At 36.3% G+C, this 11,503-nt stretch overlaps 1 protein-coding gene across 1 annotated transcript; it reads left to right on the forward strand.

Annotated features, from left to right (window-relative positions):
- Positions 1 to 2,334: 2,334 nt before the first annotated feature.
- On the forward strand, positions 2,335 to 11,047 carry IFT57 (intraflagellar transport 57). Its single transcript, XM_017510424.2, has 4 exons — positions 2,335 to 2,737; positions 5,264 to 5,426; positions 6,244 to 6,362; positions 10,830 to 11,047. The coding sequence occupies exons 1-4, from the start codon at positions 2,526 to 2,528 to the stop codon at positions 10,930 to 10,932; spliced, it is 597 nt and encodes a 198-aa protein (XP_017365913.1). The 5' UTR covers positions 2,335 to 2,525; the 3' UTR covers positions 10,933 to 11,047.
- Positions 11,048 to 11,503: the final 456 nt, after the last annotated feature.

Genomic DNA, 11,503 nt, shown 5'->3' on the forward strand with positions numbered 1-11,503 from the left:
AAAAAAAAAAAAAAACCTAAAGAAAAAGAAAGTGGTCACTGCAATAAAACCAGGAATGAAATTGAGATTCTTTACAGGAAGAATGACCATGGCTCATTCTCTTCAGGCTCTAACTCTGTAGTCAACAAATAAGCTAGTCCTGCAAAACAAAAACAAAAACAACAAAAAATATGGAATATAAAATAATCCCCAAAGCTTCCAAGTGGCTGAAACAGCTAGAAGAGGATTTGAGTGCATTTACACTCACATGAAGAAAACTATCAAGGAAAAGACGTTTTGATGTGTTACAAACTATTACGGGTAAACAAGGAATCAGCAAAATCATCCCTGCGCTTTATAAAACAATGACATTCCAGTGTTCCTTCAAACATTTTTTATTGGAGAAACATGCAGCATTGAAGAGTCAGCTTTCTTGTTCTCTTTGTGCCACAATTACTGAAAATACTTTATATTTTTGTTTTTATTTTCTTCTTCACAATTAAAGGGGGGGAAATTTTTCTTTATACTGCTTTCAGGCCAGCCTGTGTCAGTATTGTACCTGGGAAGGAAATGGCTAAGACTCTGGGAGTCGTTTTGTTTCCCCCAAGTTAAAATGCATACGTTGTTGGAGGATTTATCAGCCAAAAATCAACGTTTGACTATTTGATACTGTTACGTAACTTCCTGAAAATGTCAGCACATCGTAAGCAAGCAGCATGCCCTGCAAGAATATCTCCCTGAATGTAATAAATTTACTTCCAAATCCGGGAGCTTTTTGAGAGTCATTTACAAAGCCACAGTTGGCTTGTTGGTTAACTTAGGAACCCAAAACATATATCTAAGCTTTCATTTTTCAGTCTTCTAAAGCTATACCTCTATCTTACACTACTGCGGCTGTTATACAGATATATAACACCCCAGCCCTGCACATGTGGTGTTGACTGGGGGTATGGACATATCAGGGAGAATCACTGTTCCCAAAAGGCAAAAAAAACAGGAAAGATCAATTTGGTAGTGGAGTAACATCAAACCCAATTTTCTCACTCAGCTTTATTAAAAGCAGCTGGCTCATGACCTGTGTTAGGCAAACAATGTTATTTATTTAAAAAGCAATTTTTAGTGGGCTTCCTGTTCAGGTTATTCTCTAGATAAGTCAGTAATTTTATGTACTTCCTTTAATGAATAGAAACGGTATTTGCCTTTCTGACTTTTCACTTTGATAACCTTAGTAGTGTCAGAAACAAGTTAGCTGCAGACTGATTAAAACGAAAAGTGTGTTCTCGTTTTTCTAACAAAAACAGGATATTGTAGATAACATCTCAATTTTCAGTTATCCAAACATGTGGCCCTTCTATAATTTGTAGTGGCAGATACAAGAGATCAGAGAGTCCTTAAAAGTCACGTTGTAAACATGAACACATGTTCAACCTCTTGTATTTTTTTCCAAAAAACTACCAGGCATCTGCCACTTACGTCACTTTTTGCAACTGTTAAGAAAATTGCCTGATACACAAACCTTTTGAAAACTGCAAAGCTGGGCCCTTTCTGTGGTCAGTTATGTCCCCTTTCTTGAATTTTCTAGGTCAGTAACTTTAGAACACAGTAGTAACACCCTGTCTTCAGCCACACTTTAGGGCACGGAAATTCCTTTTAAGACCATCTCTATTCTGTTGGATTTAGCGAGGTACCCCAAAACTTTATACTACATGTAATGGGTTTGAAGCAGATTAAGCAGAAGGATGGAAGCTTAGTGTTCTTGTTTTTGAAGTAAAACGAATCCTTCCAAACCGCTTCTTTGTTCGTTGTCTTTTTCCTCGTCCTTCCAAGCACTTTCATAGCGCTGGAGTAACATAATAGCCAGGCAATGTCATACAGTACTTCAAGCTTTATAATACACTGTTAGGCACAGCACTGCCTAGTGAGAAAAAAAGTTAAAAAAATAAAGAACGAGAGAAACCTCTTGCTGGAAAGTTCCTGCAGTGAAAGTCAAACCTGTGGTATCGGCTGTCTTTACAACTATGAAAAACTTTTCAATTCTGAGAAAATAAAGGTATCAGTGGGCTAGTCCAGCCTTCTAAACTGCCCGCCTTCTTCTCCCTTTAATCTTTTTAACAGCTACCAGTTGACCTAGATGCCCGCTTAGCTGCCTTTAGCAACCACCAGGTCCAACACACCTCACGCCAGTGCGGTAACCAGGCAAGCAGAGCAGAAACGAAAACAGCCCCTCCTCTGTCTTCCATCCTCTGCCTTCCAAAGGCCGAGGGAGGAGATGCAGCTGGGGGTGTGGCGCAAACGCCACGCCTCCACGAGGGGCGGGGCTGCCTCCCAGCCACCTTTCCTCCCGCAGAGGAGGGGCAAGAAGCGGGTCACAGGTGACGTCATTCCGGAAAGCCACCCTGATTGGAGGGAAGGAGGCGGAGTCCAGTTTCCCTGGTGACGGGTTGTCCAGTGGTCGCCTGGTAACCGGTCTTGGCTGTACTGGTGGCAGCAGGGCGCTGGCGTAGTCCAGAGGGGGCCCGATCCCGCGCTGGACTCTCCGTCCTGCGATGACTGCTGCCCTGGCCGTCGTCACGACATCGGGTTTGGAAGATGGGGTGCCTAGGTCGCGTGGCGAAGGGGCCGGGGAAGTGGTCGTGGAGCGGGGGCCCGGCGCGGCCTACCACATGTTCGTGGTGATGGAGGACTTGGTGGAGAAACTGAAGCTGCTCCGCTTCGAGGAGGAGTTCCTTCGGAAGAGCAACCTGAAGGCCCCATCCAGGTGGGTACCCGCGTTCCCGATCGCCTGAGTGCCTCCTGCTGGGAACCAATTCCGTGAGCGCGGGTTAGCAATTCCTTGCCTCCGTCTTCCTAGCCCGGGGAGGGTACTTCACCCCAAACTCCGGGGAGGGTCGTGGAGCTCACGCAGCCCTGACTTGGTATTTTTTATAGAGAAAATAAATAAGTTTGGGAACGGCAGAAAGGATTGGAAGTCAGCTTACCTGTTTTTTAAACACACACGCATTACCACAAAACACAAACTATATTTTCTGATTATAAAGGTAATGCAAATACTCATTGTAGAAAACTCAGAAAAACACAAGAAAATGTGTAGAAAAATTATAAAACCGCCCAAGATCTCGTCTCCAGAGAGGAATGCCATTATCATTTAAGGCTTTTATTCTAGTTTGGGTTTGTTGTTGTTGTTGTTTAAGACCCTTTTCCTACAACTGCGGACCGTGGGTACTTAGGACCCTGTTAAGGAGCACTTTAAATGCGGTTAGTAAACTTGTTGACCACTTGCTATGGTTTAGAAGACTTCTGCCTTTGCAATAACCATACTCTCAGAAACCGAAAAGTGGAAAAGACAAATGACAACTAATGAATTGTCCCGTATCATAGAAACTAAAGTTCTACCCTTGTTCCGGCGGGGGCAAAGTCCAACATATCCTGAAAGCGATGCCATTACTTGCTGAGGGTAGTGGTCAGCTAGGACCTTCTCCTCAAATCACTGTAGCTTAGCAATAGTCAGATAAATCAGTTTTATAGCCTTTTCTTCACTTATTACTTACGTTTATTCCATAAAAGGCAATCAATATTAAGAATCTATAGCACTTAATGTCTACAGCCAGGCTCAAATAATTTCCCTTGACAGTTTTAGTTTCATTCCACTACTCTCTTACAATAACTTGAATTGAAAGATATGTAGGCTTTATGTAAACTGTTCATATTAAATTAGTCCATGGTAGGAGAAAAGATAGAGGAAAAAGCGTTGCTTGACCCGTGTTAGAAAAAGGTAGTCTTGGGATTATTACTGAAAGTGAACTGATCAGGATAATATAGACAACCAACATTTCCTATGTTAATAAAAAGGCATTTTTTTCCAAGTATATTTTTCAAATGAAAAGAAAATGGCCTTCAGGTTCTGTTGATGTAATCTCTTGCACTGTGTCCCCAGGGGTTCAGCAGGATACTTTGAATCAAGGATTTGTGTGGAGACATCCTAGTCCATTAGTTCTCGAAGTGTGATCATCAAACCAACAGCATCAGCATCAGCATCACCTGGGAACTTAGTAGAAATGAAATTCTTCTTTTCTCCTAGGTCTACCTTTTCAGTAATTATAGGAGTGAGGGTCTAGCAGTCTGTTTCAGTAAGCCTTCCAGATGATTCTGATGGATACTAATGTTTGAGAACCACTGTCCTAGGTTTACAGTATCTATTGGTGTTCCTTCCTCTGTCCTAGGGGAGTTATCTGCCGATAAGGAAAAGATGACTTTTTGATGGATGGGTGCTTTGAAAGGGTAGTGAGCACATACCTGGAAGGACTTCATGGCCTTTTTCCTTTCCAGCATTCTTTTATCTTCCAGAACATTTATACTGCAGGAAAAAGTTTGGGAAACATGAAGGAGTACATAACTTTCTTATGACAATGGTTATAATAGCTGTAAATACACTGTAAACATAATAATGGTAGCTGCACAAGAAGAATAAGATCTTTGATTAAACTGACTTAAATGTTGTTGCTAGTGAGTCTTATTCCTATAATGTTTTGGTATAAATCATACTGATTCTCATAGAACTGTGTTTAGTAAACTAGGGGATTAAGCAGGAGCCTACAGATGTTTGTTACACTGGTGATGTGACATTCACATGTTCTTAATCCTGACTACACCTTATGAACATGTAGGAAGCTTTTGAAATATACCTGAAATATACCTCATACTGGGTGTACATTCACAGAAGTTCTGATTTAATTCATTCATGAGGGAAGGAGCAATGTATGGCCAAGTACCAGTATTTTTATGATCTCCTCAGGTGATTGAATATGCAGCCAAGATAAAAACAAATGAATACCATGGTAATAGGTTGGAAACTGTAAACATGCATAATAAGTAATCTTTGAGATCTTTTTCAAACTGAGATTCTTCTAAGTTACCATTTTCATTCATAAGGTACTCACATATTATTCCTAACACTTAAATCTTTTTGGCAAAAATTCTACGTACTCTGTGCTCTAACATGCACTACATGTCCTGGGTGTAAGGTCTTTGATCTAATATTTTGGATACAGTAGTAATGGCCCTAATCCTGCTGATTTAACAACTTTAATGTGAGTGCTGTGGATTACTGGAAACTTCAAAGGGTGAATTCTCAAGGTCTTTTGATTTGACAGCCATGTTGGGGAAAGAAAGGTTGTTGGGCAATTGGGAATTTGGCCCTGTTAGTTATTATAGATTTATTTGCATTATTTATAGATTTATTTGCATTATTTCACATCCACCCCCATTCCTCCTTGTTTTGAAGCAGACACTATTTTGCACTCCCTACCAACCCTGGCGAACAGTTCTACATGTTTTGTACTCTTGCTGCCTGGCTGATTAATAAAGCAGGACATCCCTTTGAACAGCCTCAAGAATATGATGACCCTAATGCAACAATATCTAACATACTTTCCGAGCTTCGGTCATTTGTAAGTGTAAACGACCATTCTTTCTCCATATTCTCAAGTTATGAATTTTAATATTGGTAATTTAATAAAAAATGCTAACCATTTGATGACTTCTCTGTAAATATAATTATGTATGAATTCATTTTGAGGTAAAGCCTCAAAATAGTTGATGTTATAACATTAATGTCACTTCTGAAAACGTTCAGTGTATACTGTTTATTAGCCCAAAGTAGTATTTTTTAAAAAAAACCTTGATGTGTCTGAGAGGTAGACTTTTGGGTGGTTAATTCTTGATCTAAAAAATGATAATTAAACCCTATAAAGTCAAAACACTTTCTATTCTGAAAGGGAACTTGGACTTAACACCGTGATAGCAGTACTTTTTCATTTCTGACTTTTCCTGGGTGGGCAGTAAGATATTTTTGGCACAAATCTTACTAATTTTTGACAAGTGAATCATTCTATCCTTAAACATAGTTGTTTAAATGGTTTTACTGGTTTCATTTTCCCTCTAATAAGATCAATAATTAGACTAGAAAACACTAGAACTTATTCTTCCTAACTGTAACTTTGTACTCACCCACATCAATGTGCTATGATGCTATGATGTTATTACCTTTTAATTTCATACCTTTAACAATAAAAGTATTTCCAGTACTTTTATGTATCAATGGATTACAAAGACTTAAAATGGATTTCTAAGAAACAATGTAATTACAGTTATTGTAAATCTTTGAAAGAAAAGTGATGCATCTGTTCAGCAGTTCTTTGCTTAAAATATTTTGATATTTGGAGTATAACTAACAAATAACACCCTGTTTTATCTTTTGTTTTTCAGGGAAGAACTGCAGATTTTCCTCCTTCAAAATTAAAGACAGGTTGTGGAGAACATGTATGCTATGTTCTTGACTGCTTAGCTGAAGAAGCATTGAAATATATTGGTTTCACCTGGAAAAGGTAAAAATAACCCAACCTGATAATAGTAATTTTATGTGCATAGCATTTTCCTCTGAGGGTGCAGAGCTGTTCAATTAAACATAAAATAATTATTTCTTTTTGACTATTCTAAATTGAAAATGCCACAGATAATTAAGAAAAGCCAGTATAGACAAAATTAGAATGTCTGATGTCTCGCAAATTAATTCTGAAGTAAGGCGTTACATATTATTTTGCCTCTTCCCTATTCAAATATGTAATTATTGAAGGTTTAACTGTGACTATATATCTTTGTAAATTCTGTTATTTTAAAAAGTCTCTTGTACATATATTTATATACATAAACATAGTATATACACGGAGGGAGCTGATAGCTACAGATTTAAGGAAAAATGGAAATTAATATAGTACTTTAAGTGGGATTTTCTCCTTATAGTTACTGGGCAGAAATAATGAAGAAACTACCTGACCCTCTCCTAGACATTGTTCATTGCTTTTGTGTCCAACTTGACAGTGCTTTGTTTATTTCTCTTATTATATTGCATTTATCCTATGGTATTAAAATTGTTATTTCTTAAATGTTCTGACATTCTTGCTAGAAATTATGAAATCTTTGCAAGTACTCTGGAAGTTAGCATAATGTGTGGTGTATCTTAGATGTTTAATAGATATGGAGCACATAGATGAAACAGAACATTTGAAAACTCAATTTAAAGAGGTTATAATTAGAAAATATAAATTTTATGCTCTGCAGTTTGGGATTATTAATAGGTTAGAATGTAGAAGGCGCTATTCAGGTAAAATGTGAGTAAGCAGTGTTTTTTTAATCAGAACTAACTTCTGTAGAAATATATATATATATTATTTTCTGTTAACATTTTAATGTATATTCAGTTATATTCTTTTAGATACAATCTCCCTATTAAGTTTCTTTAATAACTTCCTTGAATTAGGTTATTGGGATGAGCCATATGAAATTACTCATATTCATCTATTTTTAAATTAAAACATGGCAATTTCATATGCTTCAATCCAAACATTCAAGAGAAGATAGGTTATGAGATGTGCTGCTGTATTTAGTATTTTCAAAAATTACTAAATCCATATCCCAATATATTCTAAGTTCACCAGCAGCTATTGTATGATGTCTCAACCACTAGTCTACTTTGCACTTCCGTTGTTTCTTGACACATCTTATTCCTGGCTTATGTATTGTAATTTGGATAATTTATTTTTTAGTTTTGTTTTTGACACATAATAACTGCAAATTTTGGGGTACAGTGTGATGTTTCAATACATGTATACAATATACAATGATCAAGTTAGTGAAATTAACATGTCCATCATGTCAAACGTTTATCATTTGTTTGTGGTGAGACCATTCCAAATCTCTTTGAGCTATTTTCAAATATATAATAAATTATTGTTAACTAATATATAATACTGTTAACTGTAGTCACCCTACTGTGCATTGAACACTAGAACTTATTCCTCCTAACTGTAACTTTGTACTCACCCACTTTGACCACTGCTCCCCATTCTCCTTTCCCCTACCCTTCCCAGCTTATGATAACCACTATTATACTCTCCACTTCTGTGATATTTGTATTTCTGTGCCTGGCTTATTTCACTTGACCTAATGTCCTCCAGGCTTATGCGGGTTGCTACAAATGATAGAATTTCATTCTCCTTTATGAATAGTATTCCACTATGTAAATATACCACATTTTCTTTCTCCATTCAACCTTTGATGGACACTTAGGTTGGATTCCATATCTTGAGTATTGTGAATAGTGCTGCAGTAAACATGGGAGTACAGACATCTCTAACATACTGATTTCTTTTTTTTTGGATATATAATCAGTACTAGGATTGCTGGATCATAGAGTAGTTCTGTTTTTAGTGTTTTGAGGAACCTCCACAGTGTTCTCCATAGTGGCTGTACTAATAATATACATACCCACCAATAGCGTACAAGGGTTCCCGTTTCTCCATATCCTCACCAGCTTTTCTTATTTGTGGGGGCGAGGGGTTGAGTAATAGCCATTCTAACTGGGGTGAGATGGTATCTCATTGTGGTTTTGATTTGCATTTCCCTGATGATGTTGGGCATTTTTGCATATATCTGTGGCTATTTTTATGCAAGTTTTGAGAAATGTCTATTAAGATTTTTTGCCCATTTTAAAAATTGGACTATTTAGTTTTTTGTTGTTGTTTTGCTGCTGAGTTGCTTGAGTTAATTATACATACTGGGTGTTAACTTATCAGATGGGTGGCTTGCAGATATTTTCCCCCATTCTGTGGGTTGTCTCTTCACTCTTGATTGTTTCCTTAAGTTTGATGTAATCGTGTTTGTCTATTTTTGCTTTTGTTGCCTGTGCTTTTGAGGGCTTACCCAACAAATTCTTATCCAGACAATGTCATGAAGTGTTTTTCCCCATATTTCCTCTAGCATTTTCAGTTTCAGATTGTATATTTAAGTCTTTAATCCCTTTTGAGTTGGTTTTTGTAAGTGGTTAGAGGTAGGGGTCTAGTTTCATTCTTTTGCATGTGAATATCCAGTTTTCCCAGCACCATTTCTTTTCCTTTTTTTGTTTTTTAGCACCATGTTTTGAAGAGACTATGATTTAGATAACTCATGAGGATTGTGTATAAATGAGGACTAAAAGAAGGGAGCTGAAAAGTAATCAACATTAGAGAATATATCAGCTGTATAACGTGTAAATGAGAGACGTGACATATAGCTGAATTTTTCATATAGCTAAATATGTCAAAATGAATTCTAGAAGAATATTGCTTTTGAGATGTTTTCTAATTCTAACAAATGAAAAATTAGGAAATTTATTATTTAAGATGATTGATTTGGTTTACAATACTTTGCATAATAGTAAATGTGGATTTTTGTATTTTGTTATCATGATTGAGGCACGGATTTTTGATTTTAAGACAGGGTCTTACTCTGTTGCCCAGGCAGGAGTGCAGTGGAATGATCATGGCTCACTGTAATCTCTGCCTGCCGAGCTCAAGCCATCCTCCCACTGCAGCCTCCCACATAGCTGGGACTCCAGGTGCGTACCACCACTCCCAACTAATTCTTCATTTTTTTGTCAAGATGGGGTTTTGCCATGTTGACCAGGCTGGTCTCAAACTCCTGATCTCAGGCAATCCGCCTACCTCGGCCTCCTAAAGTGTTGTGATTACAGGCGTGAGCCATCACACCCAGCCAGGTACTAGTAGTTAATATAAGCTCTCTCTCCAGCTTTGTTACTGGAGAGAAAAGGAAAAAATAAAATAAGTTTTCACAAATAAGCCCAAATACATTTGAATACTTTTATTATAGAAAATGTATCATTAATCTTGATGAAGAAATGATTTTTCAATGCTCAATGTTAGGACCACTAATTAGATTTTAGAAATAAGAAGAAAGCTGGAAACCTTCTTATTACCTATGTTAAAATAAACTTCAGATTGATCAGAGATATAAATATGAAAAGTAAAACTGTAGAAGTATTAAAAGACTAGAGGAGTACAGGGGTTGTGGTATGACAGAAAGCCTCAAATATATGATGTTAAAGCTAGGGTCTGTGCAAGAAAAGTTTACCAAGTTCATCTAATAAGAACTATAACAATCTTCAATAGCCAAGGTTATTAAGTAATACACTAGGGTAACTATTTTTGAGAGGCTAGGCAAAACATTAATTTTCTTAATATACAAAAAGCCAAAAGGTAACGGGTATTAATAGACACTTTACCAAAAAAGATGTGAAAATAACCAATTAAAATATGAAAAGATGTTTAATCACTTTCATGCCAAAGAAATGCATTTAAAACAAGAGTGAGATTTTATTTAGTTGATTAGCTAAGATTAAAATTTGTATTATACATCATATAATGATATATATGGTGAATATATGGAAATGGAGTCACTCTCCTTCACTGTTGTTGGCAGTCTAAATTAGGGTAACATTTTGAAAGCCAATTTTGGCAGTATATAGCAAAACAATAACATGTAGAAAGTTGTTTACCCAGCCAGTTCACATGAACAAATTTATTCAAAATGGTATATGTAATGATAAATGTACAAAAATGATCTTTGCAACATTGTCTAGCAAAATACCTAGAAACCTCCATGTTTAGTCATAGGCTGCCCATTACATTAATTATGGTACTGATTGTTCAATGAAATACAGTGTAAGCATGTAAAAAATGAGAAATACATACGTATTTAAATATGGTGTATTGGTGAGAAGCATTACGTGGGCTAACACCATGCATAGTATCAACTCATTTTTTTGTAAATTTGGAGATAAATACTTTTCCTTTTTACATAGAAAGTTTTAGGGAAAATGCATGAAATATTCAACAGTGATTATGGAAAAGGAGTGAAAAAGGACAAAACCTGGCACAGAGGAGATAATATTTGCATTATGCTTTTTTGTCTTACTAAATATTAAAATTCTCCTCTCATGTTTAACCTTATTATTTTAGGCCAGTATACCCAGCAGAAGAATTAGAAGAAGAAAGTGTTACAGAAGATGATGCAGAATTAACATTAAATAAAGTGGATGAAGAATTTGTGGTATGTGTGTAGCTGAACTTTCTGTTCATCTTCACCTTTAGGCCCCTTTCCATTCTCTTAATTTCCCCCAGACTTCCATTATCAGGAATGTATTTTATGTCATTGTTTCTAAAAATGAAAAGCTTTTAAATACAGTACTAAGTATTGTCATTTAGACCGTTAGTTAAGTTAATGTTTGTATTCTCTAATGATTGAGGTCTGAATTTTAGCAGAGGTTCTTAAACTGTTCATGGAAATATATACCATTGGTTATATGAGTAAATACTTTATTAACAACCATTCATGATCTTAAATAGACTGTGACTAATAAAGAGTTTTAAACAGAACAATATAATTGAGGATTAATACATTCTGCTTTATATGAATACTGTTCATTTCTAAGGAATTCCTTTATTCATCTGCAATTAGGATGAGTAGGAATTTTTTTTAAATGCTTTTAAATAATCAACATTATTTAAGTTGTTTGGCAGAATCTGGACCTTTTTACATGCTTCACATATCATCCATAGTGTGAATCTACAGATGACAGAGACAAAAGAACTTTTTCTCAAGATAATTCTCAGAACTAGAATTAGATTGACCC

Source organism: Cebus imitator, unplaced genomic scaffold, assembly GCF_001604975.1.
Source record: "Cebus imitator isolate Cc_AM_T3 unplaced genomic scaffold, Cebus_imitator-1.0 Scaffold439, whole genome shotgun sequence".
NCBI classification, from domain to species: domain Eukaryota; kingdom Metazoa; phylum Chordata; class Mammalia; order Primates; family Cebidae; genus Cebus; species Cebus imitator.

What these genes read in the sequence shown, in the direction of transcription:
- IFT57 (XM_017510424.2), top strand. Translation starts at nt 2,526, where the DNA reads ATGACTGCTGCCCTGGCCGTCGTCACGACATCGGGTTTGGAAGATGGG. An exon ending in AACCTGAAGGCCCCATCCAG is followed by an intron (nt 2,738 to 5,263) that starts GTGGGTACCCGC and finishes GTTTTGAAGCAG; the next exon opens with ACACTATTTTGCACTCCCTA. An exon ending in ATTGGTTTCACCTGGAAAAG is followed by an intron (nt 6,363 to 10,829) that starts GTAAAAATAACC and finishes TTATTATTTTAG; the next exon opens with GCCAGTATACCCAGCAGAAG.